At 35.4% G+C, this 19,125-nt stretch overlaps 2 protein-coding genes across 27 annotated transcripts; one reads left to right on the forward strand and one right to left on the reverse strand.

Moving 5' to 3' along the window:
* Positions 1 to 1,864: 1,864 nt before the first annotated feature.
* On the reverse strand, positions 1,865 to 17,592 carry LOC129565557 (neuroglian). Of its 26 annotated transcripts, XR_008687625.1 has the most exons (11): positions 14,038 to 14,104; positions 13,598 to 13,956; positions 13,074 to 13,340; positions 12,411 to 12,540; positions 6,126 to 8,936; positions 5,712 to 6,043; positions 5,432 to 5,642; positions 5,235 to 5,312; positions 4,750 to 4,859; positions 4,204 to 4,550; positions 1,865 to 3,886 (listed from the first exon to the last, which is right to left on the reverse strand). XR_008687625.1 is itself a non-coding variant. In XM_055440557.1 (8 exons), the coding sequence occupies exons 2-8, from the start codon at positions 13,138 to 13,140 to the stop codon at positions 4,459 to 4,461; spliced, it is 3,753 nt and encodes a 1,250-aa protein (XP_055296532.1). In that variant the 5' UTR covers positions 13,141 to 13,340; positions 17,289 to 17,510; the 3' UTR covers positions 1,865 to 4,458. The 26 variants fall into 26 exon arrangements, 2 of the variants coding, with proteins under 2 accessions (XP_055296532.1, XP_055296534.1); XR_008687628.1 differs by lacking the exons at positions 13,598 to 13,956; positions 14,038 to 14,104 and adding an exon at positions 17,289 to 17,514 and having other exon boundaries at positions 5,432 to 5,627; XR_008687623.1 differs by lacking the exons at positions 13,598 to 13,956; positions 14,038 to 14,104 and adding an exon at positions 17,289 to 17,514.
* Positions 17,593 to 17,916: 324 nt separating this feature from the next.
* On the forward strand, positions 17,917 to 19,123 carry LOC129565601 (adenosylhomocysteinase-like; the record flags this gene model as incomplete). Its single annotated transcript, XM_055440619.1, has 4 exons — positions 17,917 to 18,070; positions 18,277 to 18,467; positions 18,829 to 19,026; positions 19,109 to 19,123. Coding segments are annotated over exons 1-4 (429 nt in total), but the record flags the coding sequence as incomplete, so codon positions are not given.
* Between the last annotated feature and the right edge of the window lie 2 nt (positions 19,124 to 19,125).

A 19,125-nucleotide genomic window follows, 5' to 3' on the forward strand; every position in this document is an offset into this window, starting at 1 on the left:
ATTTCATTGAAAATTACTGGTTTTTTAAATGAACTTTTTCAAACATGTCTGATGTACCCAACGCTTGTATACACAGTTATGTGGAGATGTAAAATTTAAAGCGACCCAAATGACTTACAGTAAATTTGAATAAATTATAATGTAAACTGCACTTGCGGTTTAATTTATTATTATCATTATAACTAGTATTATTTTTTAGCAATAATCCTTATGATTACCGTGTATTTCTATCGATTTCTTCTTCTTTTCCATTGATTTTATTTTCTTCCACATTCTACTTTCATTCAATGTCATTGTCATTGTCTGTATAAAACTAAAAGCGTTAGCGTTGTTATAAATGCTGCCATTTTCAAATTCTGCTGCCTATTCGCACAGACGACAGAATTAGCAATCGATAGCGAAAATAAGCCGAAATGAGGAAAAGGATGATAAAAATATATCGAATTGAGTTTAAAGGCTGAAGGTTTAGCAGTTACCCTTTAGCAGCTGCTCATACTTTCACAGTAAATGATATTCTACAATTTTCACTTGACTTTTTATAAGAATTGTGATGATGATGATGATGATGCGGGCGATGATGTGAATATATAAAAATATATTTCCTTTTGTGGTTTATGGTTTCTAAATCAAATGCGCAAAGCACTAATTGCATTGTGATGCAAATGAACAGTGAAAATGTCACTGATTTCTATGAACTGTGTGATAATTGTGGAACATAGATGCCTTTCTGATATGAGTTCTATGATATATTTCAGCAATATAAAGAGGTTGTCCTTTCGAATGAAAAACTGCTTTGTTTTTCATTCCAAAGTTTAATGTCTGATGGAGATTTGAATCAGTTTCGATTCAATTTGGTGGACTTTTTCTGTTGAACACAATTTCACCATTATCAATGGCGATTTTGGAATCAACTTAATTAATCAAAAAGCACTTTGCGCGAGATTTTACATATGAATACAGTTAGTTATATTTTAGATCTCTTTCAAGATCGGCAGTGTATTATTGAGTTATTATTTCCTTCTGAATTGAACAGTTTTTGGATGTGTGTGTGTGTGTGTATCTGTATATATTCCATTTTTTATTCTATTTTATTATGAATTCTCTTTTTTTGTTATGAATTTTTTTCTCATTTTTTTTTGTTTCATCTTCATCTAAGCACAAAAAGAAAAAGTCATCAATTAAATCTAAGTCTTGAGTTAACCCATTGTCGATCTAGATTCAAACATTTCATTCATATCTTCTTCCATTTTAATCATTGATCGTTGAACAAATAATTTCAATTAAGAGGAAAAAACACACACACTTTGTGCGGACAAAAAACGATTAAAAAGCTGCAAATTGTAATAAACAAAAAAGAAACAACGGTGCATTTTGACTTTTATACTTTTAAATAATTGCAATAAGTTCAAAATGGTCAACAATGGTTGTCGATTTCCATATTCAAGCAAAGCAGGATCTCGTTTTCAAAATGAGATCTTACGGCCAAATTTGAACCGGTTAAGAGAACAAACACCGTAAGACGTTACTTTGTCAATGAGACTCCACCTTTGCTATGGAAGTAAGTAAGTTTAGACCCTGTATAAGTTTTCTCGCGTGAGTAGCAATTAAAAGTAGTTCAACCCATTCAAAGCGGGAGATTTTTTTTTGTCTAACGTGTCAAAGCCACGGCACCAAATGGTACCGTATAGAACTGTCACTTGGAATGGATTAAGCTAAAAAGGAACTTGACCCCATTCCATATCAACTTAAACTTATCAAGAACAGCCAACTACAATCTGGATGCTGCGATACAATTGAGTATAACAAAAAAAACTGGAAACACTAAAAACTGATGGAGGCAAAAAAATAAAACAAATTAAACAAATTAAAATAAATACATTTTATTTCCATTCTTAAACAAAAAAAAATGCATTTTTTTCTCTCTGATTTTCTTGCGTTCACTTCCACTTGTGTGTTAAAACCAAAAGCAAAACTTGTCTCATTTTGAATGTATTTCAAATTTCGAAAAAAAAATGTCTAAATGATTGTTTTTGTTCAATTGAAAACTATTTACAAGTTTATCATATTTTATACAAAGTCTTTGTAAAAAAAGGGAATTGTTGATCTGATGGACATGATTTGCGTTGCGGCTATAATCGGGATGTGAAATTAATTGGATACAAAATGTGCGACAAATTATCAATGAATCGTGTAATGATTTTGCCAAAATGTTGTAATTTTCTTCATTTGCTTACAGCTTAATTTTAAGTTCACGATGCATTTCAAAATGGAGTTCGCTTCAATTGTATCCGTGTTTTATAACATACATAAGCCTTTAAATTCAATAAAGTTTATTTGTGTTGTTTTTTTTTCTTCTTCAAATTCTGTATACGCTTAAAAAAATGAAAATTTAAAATAAAACGTATAAAAAAAGATGACGAACTGAGACGCGGTTGGCATTTATAGAATAATTCGGTTTCATTGAAAGTTCTGAGAATTGATTGAAAAAAGAAACGAATTGAACTGAACTTAGATGCGGAAGTAATGTGCTCGATGAAATGCATTTTGATGTAGATCCCGACGAATTTTCATTTTATTTCTATGAGAACGCAGAAACAAATTAGAAAGACATATTTCTTAAATGTAATAAAAGCTCGATTCCATAATAATTATTTTCATAGTTTTCGTTTTTCAATTCGTTAATTGGTTGATGGGATTTGTCAAAACATGACAGAAATGCTTCGAGCTCAGTCCGTGCGTTGGACAATTCGAGATGTATCGTTACAATTTTTTTTTAAGACACGAAGAGTGTGTGATGTACGTGTCGTCACAAGAAATGTCACTATTTCGTGAACAAAGAAACGTTGGTATTTATTCATTGACAAGTGATAGCTGGCCTATAAGCTGCCAAAAAATGATTGATTTTCGACAGATTGAAAACAGTTAAACTTAAACCAAAAATGTAAGGCTAAAAAAATGTTTGTCATGTAGAGATTCTTTATTCTGATCAAAATATCAGCTCATTCGATTGTCCCATTAAATCAAAAAAAAGGAAAAAAATATAATTGAATTATATTGCAAAATACAATTTAAAAAAAAAAAGAAAACAAAAAATTCAATAATTTTTTCTACTCAATGTTTTCTCAGTTTTCTTTATATACCGATTGTGTTGTGCATTTTGGTTTCTGTTTTTTTTCTCGTCTTCTTCAAAAAGCAATTCATTGGTCTACATTCATCTTTTATAATACTAATATTAGCTTTTCATTGTTGGCAATAACAAAAATATTTTTCTACAATATAAAAAAAAGAGTTGCGAGTTCCAAAAAAGATTAGCTGCATTGAAATTTGATTAGGTGCAACGAAACTAACGGGGTTAAGCGGTTAATAAGTAGACGTATGTGTTTTAGCTGCATAGTGTATTCTATTCCATCACATCTTGGGATGAGAGCAAATATTGCGATATTCATTTACATTTTAGTCGTTTGTTTTCTCTTGTTTCAGTTTCTTTGTATTGTTTGTTATGTAACAGGAACATCTGATGTGAAATTTGTCATGAATTATTGAACACGTTTTAATAACGTATCTTTTTTTGAAAACTTATTATCTTTCTTCAACATATTTTGTTCTATAACATTATCATCGAGTGTTTTTTGTTTTGTTTTGTCTGTCTGTTGTTGTTGTGAATGCTTGTTGCGTTTTGAATGATGAAAAGCGTATTTTAAATGTTTGTTTTAGACGTATGTTGCGATTGCACCACTATTTGGTGCAATATTTCCATTACCATTTGGCAATTGTGGCTTCGATGATACGGTTTGCAGCTGATGTGTTGATGGTGGACTTACCGGTGGCTGTAATTTTCCCGGCACATATTGACCAATAAATGAGCCATCCTCAGCAAATTGGCCCACTATTCATCATATTTGAATGAAATGTAAAAGAAATCAAATATAATTTAGTATTTTTATCAATTTCAATCGGATTTTCGTTAGTTAAACGACAAACGTTGTGTCATTGAGAGTCCAATTTAAGTGGTATAAAAATAGGTAATATAATATGAGAAATGGTGATGTATTTGTTTTGATGATTGATGCGATGAAATGTATCATGTGCTTTGGCGTGTCATGAATGAGGTTATTGTCAATGACTTATCGATTCAAAATGCCAATATTGAATAAAATAAAAGAAAAAAATTAATTTAGAAATTTAAAAATAAATGATAATTACCTTGGAATTTATTCTTATTACTCTTCAAATTTTGGAGGTGCAATATATTGGATGGTATGTTTTTTTGTTTGGTTGAAAAATGACAATGGAGCAACCAATTATAGATGTTTTACAAATTAAAAAATATCGCATTTTCTTCTTCTGTTTCGTCTTTCTCTCGTTTACCACAAAAAAAAATGTTTTGTCATATTCTCTTATATCGTCATTTGAAAACTATTTTACTAGTGTGTGTGAAAATATTGTAAAAAATTTCGTCTACACAAGCGTTGCAAATGCTTGTGAATTTGATTCTTGATTTCGTCCCTTCCGTCCGTACTGTCCAATAAACGAACCGTCTTCGTTCATGCCTTTTTTATATACAATTTTATAGGGGATGAAATGCAAAAAAATAAATAAATTAACAAATAAACGAAAGAATAAAAGAATGTATTGGGATAGCGGATGAATGCTATAAATTTTGAGCAGGCTTCATTTGAATGATGATGCTTGTGTGTCCCAAAATGCAGATTTATCTTGCAAATCATAAACACCAGAAGTGTTATTTACCTGTTTCGCCTTCTCCATACGCAGCCATCGAGTCACCATCATCCACTTCATCGTCGGCTTTCATAAGATTCGATGCAATCGACTGTCGACCAGCGCTCTTATTGTCCAATCTTTTGTAGAACGAATGAATATATAGAATTAGTAAATTGGCTTTAATCCGAATCAATGGGTCACATTTGGAAAAAAAAAGAAGCAAGCACACTTTGGTTAATTTGGCGCAACTTAATTGATTTCATCCAGGGAATAATGATTAGTTCGCCAATAGCGATCATTAACAATGATGATTGACAAATTACAATCATCAAAATTTTACAATAATCGGAAGCTTTAACTCAAGTTTATAAGCAAGCACAGGTTTCGCGCACCAAATTCGTTCGATTAGTAGTGAATGAAAGGAGCGGGTTAATTGTGTTTCGTAATAAATGAGATTTTCGGTTATTTGCCGGATGGAACACACAATGAATTTACACACGCCTCCTACATACTTTGCACTTTTTTCCGGAACACTTAAATGATGTGCTTTTGCTACCTCAACTATATTACTTGTGTCGGTTGTTGCCCTTCTTCAATAATAACATTGAGAAAAAATTTCATTTTGAATTGTTTTTTCTTTCTTTTTCGTTCAATCAATTCCAATCTAAGATTAAATCCGATTTAAAATCGATCATTTTTTTCTACTTACGGCTGTGAATATTCATGGAAGCCACCCTCTTCTGGATAGTCGCGTCGACCATTTGCCAATTCACGATCATAAACATCGTATTTGCCACCACGGTTCCGCTTAATAATGCATACAATGATGAGCAATAGCAACAACAATGCAATAGCCAACAACATTCCGATCAACCATCCGGCGGCGGCTAAATCTTCGCTCGGTACTTTATTTGGACCATCTGAAAGTGTAGTAAATTGGTTTTTTACCCAACGACATCGAACTTAATCTAAAACATTTCGTTACATACCAATGCCAACGGTGGGAACATCTTGAATTTGACTCTCCGCCAAATGTTCGCCATCAACAGAAATTACAATAAATTCGTAGGTTTCGTCTGGCTGCAAGCCTCGAATAATGGTGTAATCATTGTCGAGCTCATAATCGGTGCTCAACCAGACGGATTCACCCTTAATACGATACTTTGCAAAGAAATGTGTTCCTGGTTTGCCGCTTACATTTGGACGCCAGTTCACTCTGATCGTCGCAAATCCATTTTCGGATGGTAATTGGTCCCACACGAAATCTGGCGCATCTGGCGGATAAGAATCTCCGGACAATGTTTTTTCTTCGATGAAGTAACTGAGGAAAACAGAGGTAATTGTGTTAAAATTGAATAGATCTCGATCAAGAATGAAATCTTCTTTGAAGAAAAAAAACTCACTCTTCCCCTTCGCCGGCTTTTGTTGTTCCCACAATATGTAGACGATATTTCGTGTTTGGTTTCAAACCGGCCAATTTCACTTGTGTAACTCGTGGATCGGTAATATGTGGTTCTCGTTCCAGTTTATCTAGGACGGCAGTTCCGGAGACTTCTTCGTAATAGACTTTATAACCGGTCAATTGTCCATTGGGCTGCAATGGTCGTTTCCATCGCAACAAAAATGCTGACGAGCCCAATGGGAATGCTTCGAATGATTGTACGCTGCTTGGAACGCCTTCGGGCGTTTTGAAATCAACAATTGCACTAGCTGGTCCATGGTAACGACTGTTGAATGCTAAAACACGCGCATAGTTTATAGCATCCGGACGGAATTTGCTGACCAACGCTTGTGTGGTATCTCCTTTGACGTGAATCTCTCGCATATTCTCTTCACCATCAAGTTCAGTCCAAGTTTGTATTTTGTACCCCTTGAAATGACCATTGATGCTCTCGGGTGGTACTGGGTTCCAGCTCAAAATAGCTGATGTACTGCCGGTCACCTGAACCAAAGTGAAATTGGTTGGTGCTTGCGTTGGACGATCTTCACCCGAGTATCCGAATTTTTCAATTGCTGCCGTATTCGATGCACCATTCTGATTGATGGCCAACACTTTTATGCGATACCGTACGAATGTTGGCTGATCGAGAATAACGAGTTTATCCTGTTTCCAATCGTAAATGTCTTCATTGGTAAATTCTTCGGCTGGAATATCACGTTTCCATGACACACGATAGTGAAAACCGGGGCCATTGTGTTCAATTTGTGGCATGTGCGTCCATGAAATCACCATATTGGTTGGTGTGGTGCCTTCGCCTTTGACATCGTCTGGATTCTTGAAAGGCACATCTGCTTGTGTTGTGCATGCTTCACTGTGTCCGCTTGGCAGTGATGGGCCGATTTTATTGAATGCAATGACACGGAATGTATAATTTGCCCATGGGCTCATTGGAACGTTGTACGTGAAATCGGTGGCGGGAACTTTGTCATAGGCAACGTTCCAAGTTTCTGGCGTGAACGATGTGTTGTATTCAATGGTATAGTGCAAAATTGGAGCACGATTGTCACCAAGTGGTTCCCATGAGATGTACGCTTCACGAGCACGACAGCTTATACCAGTTAAATGAGGTGCATTCGGAACGTCTTGAACGATCAATGTGGCCGATGCACGTGCTTCATCCAATTCAGTTGATGCGACACAGGTGTAAATACCCGAATCAAGTTCAGCCGTTTTTGAAATAGTCAACGAGTTGTCATTAGTGCGAACGAAACGTGGTTCATTCTCAAAGTCAATCTCCTCACTATCGCTAAGCCACTTGATGTCCAAGTCCAAGGATGAATCGGCAACGGCGTTACAACGGAATGTGGCCGGATTTCCTGCGGCCACTTCATAATCCTGTGGTTCGTCTGTGATTTTAGTGTGCTCTTTCACAATCAATGAGCCACTTGCTTCAGCATCGCCCAATTTATTGTGCGCATGACACGTGTACTCGCCGGCATCAGCAAAGCTCACATCTTGAATAACTAAATCACCATTCGACTGTGTTTGATACCGACCACCAGTCAATTCCAATCCATTTCGAATCCATTTAACTTCTGGAGCTGGAGCACCAAAGACGCGACAGCGCAACGTAACCGTACGACGATCAACGGTGGCTTCCTTACGTGGTGGTTCGGTGATTTCGGGTGGCAAAGCCAAAACATTTAAGTATACATCCTTGTACACATAACCCAATGAATTGGTTGCGTTACAACCGTAATTGCCGGTATCGCTTGACTTCAAGCCTTTGAGGACAATGCTATTGGTTTTAACAACTCGTCGTGGATTTGATGCAGATTCTGCGATCGGTTTACCATTGTAAATCCATTTAATTTCTGGCTCTGGTACACCAGATGCTTCGCAACGGAACTCAACACTTTCGTCTTCGGCCGCATTTTGAATTTCCGGTTCAACCGTAAAGTATGGCACTGCATTCACTTTCAAGTTGATCGAATAGGTTTGTGCATTGCCAACACCGTTTGACGCTTCGCACGTGTATGATCCTGCGTCTTCGAATGTTGCATGCCGAATAATCAACGATTTTCCATAGTTGCCCTGCGTTATTCGATCGTTCCAATGTATCGATTTCCCGTCTTTGCTCCATACGGTTTGCGGCAACGGTGTCCCACCGTATATGCAATACAATTCCACCTTTTTACCACGTAACGCTACCTCATTTTTACGAGTAACATATTGCAACGTTGGTTGGTATCGATTTTGTGTTGGCGAAATACCCGTTTGTACGACATCCAAAAGAATTCGATTACCCAATTTATATTCATTACGAAATACTGAGGTAGCTGCACAAGCATAGTAAAAGTCATCGGATGCATCGTAACGTGTCACATTTGAGAAATGCAAATTTCCTTCGGGATCAAGTGTCATGCGGGAATTATTGATACTCTTAATGCCACCATCTGTATTTTGGATCAACCAATATACATTGGGCTTGGGCCAACCATCGGGCGGTTGACATTGCAATTTAAATGGATCACCTTCGTTGGCCGTGACCGTTTTTGGTTGTTCATCTTTGAAGGTATTGAGTTCGGCTTTGCGCACGAATACGGAATTCGATGTGGCGGTACCATGTTCGTTCTCAGCAAAACATTGATATTGACCCAAATCTTCATCTCGTGGACGGGTTATGACAATCGTACCACGACCCGGCTGCTGTGACATACGATCATCATATGCTTGCCAATCGAATTTTTTGCCGTTCTTTATCCATCGGTATCTGGAATAAAATGGGAGAAAATAAATGGATTTTTAGATGGATATAAAATGAATGGTTCTTATTGCTATTCTTGGCTTTTTTGCCTCTCTTTTTTAGCACATATACTCTAATTTGTCTACCGGCAATACATTTATCCAACACAATCGAATCAATAAAGAAATAAAATTTGTCATTGCAAATGAGAATGAGTTGAGCGTGCTGAGTAAGCATGTGTATATGTTCGGAACTATAATCGATGAGAGTCACAGAACCAGAGCATCTGTGTGAGTTACATGCAAACTCAGCAGACTGAGCGCTCAGATCAAATGATTTATCCATCCGATTTGCAGCGACTTAATAAAATCCGCTGCCTCTGCAATAGTAAGTCCTAAGATACTGTCTCAATGCAATAACATCAAATATTTTCCATCGAAACTATGGTAAATCGCTACGAAACTCTTGAGTTTAATTCAGGCCATATAAGTTTCAATTTCACAAATACTAGCGACAACAATTCCAGCCTACGCCCCTCACTAAACACATCATCAATTACGTTTTTGATCTTTTAACATTTGGAGGTACTAATTTTTGGGATCTTTGTGCCCATAAACAATGAGGAAATGATAGAAATAGGGCCGAGTTTGTATGACTTGTGATTGTACAAAATTAAATTCAATATTCAATTAGTTTGCATAGATTAAATCAAGAACGAAAATTAATTAATGTAACGTGCAGACGACACGCACAAAATAAAATGAAATTCTTTGCCAATTGGATTATATTCAATCAAATGGAATGTTTTACAGTGTATTGATCTTTAAATGAATGGAGAAGAATGAAAGATTTTCAATTCTCTTGTGCCTCATAAGTATTTATCAATTGTATTTGTCTGACGGGTGTTCAGTTCTGAACTGCGGCAGCTGCCTTTTGGCAGGCATATGTATGCTGTCAGACAGGAAAATGTGTTCAATGGTGATTCCGAACGACGTTCAAAAACAAACCTTTTTCGAATAAACTGAGCGTTAAGAATGACATTGAACCTTTACCTCAGTTCAATTTAATTTAGTTTTTAGCCACAAACTACTTTTATGGTCATTTGTGTCTGTAATGATAATTTGTAATAAAAATGCATTTATTTGTCCGTCTCTCATTCTCCTGCATGTCTCGTAATTCAGAAGTCTTTGGTTAAAAGTAGAGCCTTAAAAATACTAATAAACTTTATGTTTGGCGCATGTTTGTTATTACGATCCCGATATTTGTCAATTGCTGTTTATTGTCTGATTTATTACCGTAGCCAATGAAAAACTTTTCAGAATGAGAAACCATACCAAAAAAAAGTCTGAGACAGTATGACTCATGATTGTTACATTTCATATATTTACGGTCAGCACTTTATATTGCGTGCATATAGAGTTTCCGAGAGTGCACCCTTAGATGGAAAGATAAATAAAATAGGGGGCGAAGATTCATTGTTCTCGTATAGTTTATTTAATCCAAAAAATCGAAATTCTATCTATCAAACGCTTGCAATTAGGCAAGTAGTTTTGCCCGAAAATTCACATCGAATTGAAGTTATACAAATAGATTTGTTTACAAAGTAACATTATTTTCGTTTATTGTCGTACAGTGAACTTTTTCGGGGGGGAGTTTTGAAAGCAATTTTCTTCAGCTGAACAAATTTATGGGAGCGATTCCCAGGAATGACTTTCAGTAAGTTACATTTGTGTATGTACAATGTGCATACTGTGTTTGCTTAATGGTATTGATTTTGTTAGCAACAAAAGTTTGAAATCGCTGGGCAACCGCCACAGGAAACTGTTTCCAACGTTTCCATCGAAAGAAAAAATCAATAAAAAGAAATGCTATTTTTTCATGCTTTCATAATGTTTAATTTGCTTTATAGTTGATGGAACTATTGTAAGCTGACTCATAAATCTGAAGAGTAGACCCACAAATTCAGACGCACTTCCAACAAAGAAAGCAGAAAAGATTCGGTTCCAAAATTTGAGTATATTTCAAACAGTTCTGAAACCATGAAAGTCAAATAAATATTACAACATGGTGCATTGGTTTCACACATTGTGTTAGAGCGCCGTTATACAGTCTGTTTGAGAGCAGAGCCACAACTAGCTTTAGTTCGTCACGCAAACTATACATCAAACGTATCACACACCATTTTTTCAATAGCCTTCTCAGTGTGGCGTGTGTTTTCCATTCAAAAAATCTATAGACGAATCTTTCTCGGAGCAGGTAATAGTAATTACACAAAATACTATCGAAACACGACCAAACGATGTTATGAACTACGATTGCTTTTGACAAACACAATAAAAGTATTTAACATATTCATGCAGACATGCTCTCTTGCTGTTTTGGTGTTATTGTGTGGTTTTCACGTATAAAAGATATTCAGATTTTTATATGGTGTCACTCTATGTCAATCAACGGGCTCTTATGAATATTTTAAAATTAATTTTCGGAATTAAGATAAGCATATTTGATTCTGTCTAATTCCAAAAATTCTTTCCATTTCCAAAATCTTAATAAGTAGTTAATAAGTAGTTAATGATGTAAAATAAAATGTCCGGGTAATTTATTTTAAACTTCTCCCGCATTGTTTCCTTCAAATTTTTACGAATTTCTCTAAATTCATTTTGATTCAGTCCAAAAAAAATGTGCGTTTATTTATAGAATCGTTTCTTCTATGTGCCATCTCGATCAAATTGTTACATAATTATGTCAAAACACACAGGAAACTAAATAAAACCGGCATATATTTACAATTTATTGTTTCTTTATTCCCAATTCGATTCGTTGAATTGTGTGAAAATAGTCGACATCTTTTCTCTGTTTTTCGTTGCTCGATTTTTCTGTTCTCTGCAAGACTTCTCCTATTCTGATTCGACACTTTTAGCGAAGCGACTAACATCGTAAAAGTCATGCTGAATGCTGTCGTGTGGAATGTGGGGATTGTCAAAAAGAACTTTGTGTGTTTTGTTTTTCACACATTGTTTGCCATTAATTTTAACCGTCGCAACAAAAACTTTCTCTTTCCGATCATTATGTTTTAACGAATATTCACATTATTTGGATTCTCAGTTTGAAAAAAAACCAGCTAGTATTGAAAATCATTGTTCTGTTTCAAATGTGTGAATGTATGCGTGTGGTTTTTTGTCAATTTGGTTGTGGGTGTTTACTTGTTTCCTTTTTCAAATGCACTAACAGGCAGATGTTCATCACTACACGCACACATGCTATCTAGGGCAAAAATACATGAATAACTGCAGCAGTAGCAGCACAAATCCATTCTAAACAATGATGTAGGATATTCGACCGACATTTTTTGTCTGAATCTACTAAACAATTTTTACAAACTCATAATATCATTAAGAGGGGTTTAAGCATGGCCAAAATCGAATAGTTTGACTTAAAAGAAACGAAAAAAAAACTGTGTAGAAAAAAACTATGCAAAGCCTTTAATGGTCGTGTACTCACTTTGGTGCCGGTTCTCCTTCGGCTTCGCATTCAATCAAAAATGGTTTGTCGTTTTCGTTCTGTTGCTGAGCCACTTGATACAGTAACTCGTCGGTTGGCGGCTGTTTAATTATTCTGGGAGGCGAATGAACTACGGACAAATGTGAAAAATGCAGTATGTTAGAAACGAATAAAAGCATCAAATTAAAACCGAAAACAAAAACCATAAAAATATTTATAATGCATTCAATGCTTCCTTGCAACACACCAACGTTGTTGACATGCACGTAATCTTACACTTGGCTAGTGTTTGTATTGAACGCGGTGGAAAGTAGAGACGAAAACAATGGCAATTGCTTTGGAGGTTTAATTGAATTTTAGCTGTGGGCAGCCCATGTCAACAACCTCAATACGTAATTATTTATGCTAACCGAAAATCGGAAGTGGTTAAATGCACGATAGTTTCAGTTTTTTCGTAGCAGTTTTGGAATGAAAATCGAAAATTTATTGTTTTATATTCGAGAAAAATGAGTGTTTCTGGATTCGAAGAGATGGAATCTTTTTTCGAATTCAAAAACACTCATTTTTTAGAAAATAAAATCGAATCTTTTGAATTTTGAAAAAGAAAATGGAATTTCAAATTTTACCAACGAAAGTTTCTTCAAGAAATTTTTTTTTACTTACCCAATGCTTGTACTTGAAGTACAGCAATCAGTACGACTGTAAATGCTTGTAAATTTATTCGCCACATTTTAAATGCACATTTAGTTTTCAATTTGTTCAATTTAGTGTTCACTTCCACTAGCTATATCTTGTTTTTTTTTTCTTCTTGTGATTGAATTATTGGAACATCCAATATTTTCACCGTTTTGTTTTTAACATTTATATTTTATCTGCACACGATGTCGTACAATCAGATCGATTCGGCTTTCGTTCGATGCGGTTAACACTCTGAAATGGAAAGAAAAATTGGTTAATTGAGTACTTTTCCCCCCTAAGATTCTCATAAATCGAATGGAGAATTCAATTTGAATTCAAGAAATATGTCAATTGTTGTGTCATTCTCAAGCGATGTAATTTGAAGATAATGTTTGATTGAAGGTTAACCGTATGGCAATTGAATTAACTACACTTTTGGACTACTAAATCGAGTGTTTGCTTTGAATTGAAGTCTCCAACCCAATTACGGCAATGAACAAACACCTTACCAATTTGGTATCGTATTACTAGAAAAGTGATGGAAATAGAAATCGCAAAAGTGAAAAGTACAATAAATTAATTGATATCAAAAACCATCACGCTTTTCAACATGACTTAGATACGCTACGTGAAGAAGCTGTATGCCACAGCTCTTCAGTGAACAGCGTACAGTGTACAGTTTACAATGTCGCCTGCGTACGTCAAAACATTCGCAATGTTTAACAATGGCCGGTCACAACGGCGAAATTATTGGTTTCATATGTAATTATCAGCGACGGCATTCATTTCAAATGTGGAGCCATAGTAATTTCGTCTACACCGTGTCGTCAGTAAGTTAAAAAGTGAGGATAACGGACCGCGTATTATACTTGAATGAAAGTCGAAAACGAAAAGTTGTGAGCACTTCCAAGTTGAAAAAAAAATCCAGCACAAATACACACACACATACTTCTCTCTCGAATGAAAACAACAATTCCGCCACTTCTCGTCGACTGTTGTCAGAAAATTTCTTATTTTGACTATTTTGCCAACGAATAATTCAACGCGATATCATAATCTGTCCGCTCTTTTTATATCTGCACTTATTAATTCGTCCTTATATTGTTGATAACATTTTTCAATTGATTACATAAACACCACCTTAATTCGCAGTTCGTCGTTGTTTATGGTATTTTCTTTTATTTACTTCTTTTCTCTGGTGATAACCGTTCAAAATTTCATTCTGCTGACAACACGACATCGGAATAAAAAAAAATCCGATGAATGTCTACGTATAATATTCGTTCCAAATACAAATTTTTGTAATATGACGTCATTTTAATGGGTGAACCCTATTTTCAGAACTGTATATGATATTTTTAAAACCACAACGAATTGTTTATAACTTTGGATATTTGTTTTTATTTGTCATCCAATGACTAATTCACTGTGATTCTTGGAGAGAGTGAAAACAGAGTCTGAGTTTTTTTTTTCATTTTTTCATATTTTACGAACTTTTTATGTGTTTCCCAAGTGAATGAGGCCTATTATTAAAGAGCCGAAGAAAAATGCATAACAATTTTCGGATCACTATATACTGCTCTGAATGTATTCATAATCCAATCGATTTCAATGTAACAATTTTGAATTTATGAGTTTTTAATGAGCGCACACTGCCGAAATGGTGCTTCAAAAATAGACAGATTTTTTCCGATCAGTTCTATAAATGAATGTAAATAATAAAATCAACTCATCCCGCATGACCCAATTTCAGACTCAAAACAGATAAAGACGTCGTTTTGAAAATGAAATCAAATTACTATGAACAACGGTCAATGTATCGTTTATCCAAAAGCGATAGTACTTTGCCTAATTCATACTGAATGAACGTGAGTATTGAATGGCACAGAGTTGAATATCATTTTACAAAATTTAAAGACTGATTATTAATCATTCAAAACTCCGTTGTTTGTATGTAGTTGAAATTGAAAACAATTTTTCAATTCGATTTATTCAAATAGCGCGGAACATAGAGTCGAAGTGTGCGTGTGCGTTAATTTTTCAGAGTATATTCTTAGAGTCCATATAGCATATTTTTGTTCGATTTTTTTTCTGCTTCTCTTTCTCTTTCGCTTGCAAATGAATGTGTAGTTGTACACGATACCCAGAGAGTTATATATAGCGCTTATGGCATAACATCAAAATGTAGTGACCAACGAAACGCTCCAATAAAAAGCATATCGGCGATCGCTTGAAAGTGAGCGAATCAATATATGTAGACGAGTGAGAGAGGAAAAATGAACAGAAATTACAATTTACACAGAATAGAACCGACAGCACACATGTATGCTAGAGACACTGGCAATGTTTGTTTGCCGTTCGATTCGCTCAAAAAAAATTTCTCTTCTCTTCTGTTTTTTTTTCTGATACAACTAAAACTACACACCACCTTAGAACAATAATAACCCATACGTATAGTGAGTGTGAATGTGTAATAAGCGAAACATGATATACTCTTTGAAGTAGCATTTGTTAGACGGTGTTTCATGTGTGTGGACGGCGTTTTATTTTTCTCTCTCGCGCGCGCTGGATACACCACGCTACGGGAGTGTGTCTATAGGCGTGCATTTAACCGTCGAATGTTGGGTCAAACTGAAGAAACAAAAAAAGAGCATAATTATATCTAGTGAAATGACGTCATGTTTTGTGTGTTCCTTGAGAGAGACTCTTATGTTCGCCTGGTTTTTTTTTGTCGATATCATTTTAGAAGAATCCATTTATTTCAAATGAACAAAGCTTCAGTTGGGAATCTAAGCCATTGCTTATAGAAAATCGTATGGAAAAAATAACTGGGGCTACATTTAATGAGCACATTTTCTCGAATAAATGATATCATCCGATATGATACGCATCTTGCGATATGTCATAGTCAGCGGTCACAAAAGACGAAAAATCCTTCAATCTTTTATTCAGAATTCAGCTTTGCATATTGAGACTTATGTCATGTTCCCGATTTTATTTATTTTTTGCAAACGCTTTGGCGGCGTCATGATTCATTTACCGATTAAAGTTTTAATCACTTAAGTTTGAAATTCGAACTTGGAACAGTGTTTAACCACACACACAAACACAAATAAATACGAGAAGAAGAAGCTCATTTGGAAACTATTAGGCGTGTGTAGCCACTTTTTGTGCCTTAAATTAATATTGACGGTCTGTGGTCAACAAATCTGTCTGATGGCGGCCTTTTTTACTTTTTGAAAATAATGGGAAAATTTAAGGTGTCAAATGCTTATGCGCCAAGCAAAGAGCGTTTCATGAGCACTGAAATATCGATTAAATCACTTTTGGATAGTAAAAAGAAATCAAATGTCATTATCAAAAAAATTATTTTTCCTATGATTCCCGAAGTTGGAAAATCGATGTTCTTTTCCATGACTTTCGTTTTTCATTCAATCTCGGAAGACCTTCATTCTGAATAAATGTATGGTCTTCATCAAAATATACAGTCACAGTGTGTACCAATTATTGAACACCGCGGAAAATAAGCGCATCATTTCCCACTGTCAATAATCATATCGATTTTCGTTTCAAACGAATGAACACTTTTAAATACCACATTGGCGACTATGTTCTTCATTTCATTTACAAAACACAAAAAATAAAATCATCAAATGTCGATCTGCTGTGATGTTCGGGTTTTGGTTGAGCTATGAGAGGTGCCATTCAAAGTGAAGAAGTAAGGAAATACGGCGAACGCGCGCGCGAACGCTATTACGACATCCATGAATATACACACAATCGCATACACACAGCGTAACTCGTTCACAATATTTTATAACATCATCACATACAAATCATTCTTTTGATGTCATATTCTAACACTGGATTTCTGGTTCCAACATATATATACCCAAATATTATATGCACATAGCATAACACGTTAATATGATTTTTTTTTCTTCCGTTTTCCACTCTATATTTCAATTGCCAATAGAAAAAACCACGAATAAAATTGGATAATATTTTTTTGTTGCTTCTCACTAAATCGAAGCCGATGACTTCATGCGATCAATAACACGAATCTTCCATTCTACAGCACCATTTTATTTGCTGCCCAAATTTAATCCAATTTGCAAATACACACTTATCGATGACACCGAACAACTTAAAACTAATTGGTTATCGTAATTAATATTTCTCGGTAAAAATTCGCATTACTTCGTCTGTTTTTTTCTTCTCGTTCACAAATGTTATTTAGGCGTGGTACATTCTACGGCCATCGTACTTTTTTTTTAATATGAAATCCACTAACTCAACTCCGACCGTCGTAGTTGTATTCAACACAGCAAACACACTGATGTGTTTCGAATACTTGCCGTAGCTCAATGGTGTCTGTATGCATACTGTTTTCACTTAACGCACCGCAGCCTACGAATATGGTATGCGAACAACCGAACCGAAGCGTTGCCAACATTGAACAAATAATTCACTGACAACTCACTTATACACACGCAGTCGCAATGCTGTGTGCTTGTGGTAGTGCGTGCGTGAAATGGTAGTACACGACAGTGGTCGTATGATGCAGTATGATTTAATCGGATGTTCGTTGGCTTTTTTCTAATCGAAATCTTGATAAGTTCCAGTAGGTAAAAATAAATGCACTGGATTTACTTGCAATGTTTAATTGAAAATGGATTTTCCTTTCACTTCAATCATTTTTCGCACGTTGATTGTTTCCTCTAAAAAAGGGCGGTAACTTCAAATCACAGCAGAGATATCAACCCGTGATGTCATCAAACACGCAAACCAAATTCCATTGACATTCAAATTCATTGTGATTGACAAATATATAAAACACTCTAAACATGCCATTGCCGTTTCAGTCTTTTGACAACATTCAATGTGCTTGGGCGCTGAGACAAGGATTTTTTTTATTTTGAATTCAATTCCGTAAAACAATCATTTCGACTGAAAAATGACCCAATTACCGTACAAAGTTGGTGAGTTGAGAGTTTTCATTGAAAAATCCAATTTTTTTCTTCGTCCTTCTTCGTATACGAAGGATTTGTATTCAAATTACTGAAAAGATAAACATCAAAACGCACGTGTCGGCATTTTTCTAGGTTATAGTGTGTGTTTGTTTTTTTTTAAAGCCCATCAAATTGATTAGGTAATAATTTTGTGTAAACCCTTTGTCATTTAATAGCTGATATCTCGTTGGCCGAATGGGGACGTAAGGAGATCGTTTTGGCGGAAAATGAGATGCCTGGTTTGATGGCATGCCGCAAGAAGTACGGTACATCGAAGCCGTTGAAAGGTGCTCGTATTGCCGGTTGTTTGCATATGACCATTCAAACCGCTGTTTTGATCGAGACATTGACCGAATTGGGGGCTGAAGTTAGTATTTTTGTTCTTTAAAGATTGATAACGAACGTATGATGTCGTGTGGTGTCGTATGATCGCTGAAGCTATTATTATTTATGACTCATGCATCATTTTCAAAATAATTTAAATCAAAATTCGTTCATTTATTTAATCTTGTCTGACAGAGCATGATTTGCAACTCCCATGGGGTTATCAGATGACATTTTCCGTTTATATTTTTTTCTCAAGTTATTCAGCATTTTTGAATGGAGCGAAAAAGTTTCTTATCATTTCCCTATGATCATGCGTTATATTTTTAAACGTCTAAAGAGGATGTCTAAACAATTGAGTTGATAATAATCATTTTTTTGTTTGGTATTGTTAAATATTCCAGGTTCAGTGGTCATCTTGTAACATTTTCAGTACACAAGATCATGCAGCAGCTGCTATTGCTGCTACTGGCGTCCGTGTGTTTGCCTGGAAAGGTGAAACCGACGAAGAATACCTTTGGTGTATTGACCAGACGCTTCTCTTCCCAGACGGACAACCATTGAACATGATTCTAGATGATGGTGGTGATCTCACTAACTTGGTATGATACGAGAGATTCAATCAATCCAGATTTGATATTGCTATTCAAAATAAACTGTTTATAAACCGAAATCTCTCAACAGGTCCATGAAAAATACCC

Source organism: Sitodiplosis mosellana, unplaced genomic scaffold (assembly GCF_009176505.1).
Source record: "Sitodiplosis mosellana isolate CC-2019 unplaced genomic scaffold, AAFC_SMos_1.0 Smas_scaffold_3, whole genome shotgun sequence".
NCBI lineage: Eukaryota > Metazoa > Arthropoda > Insecta > Diptera > Cecidomyiidae > Sitodiplosis > Sitodiplosis mosellana.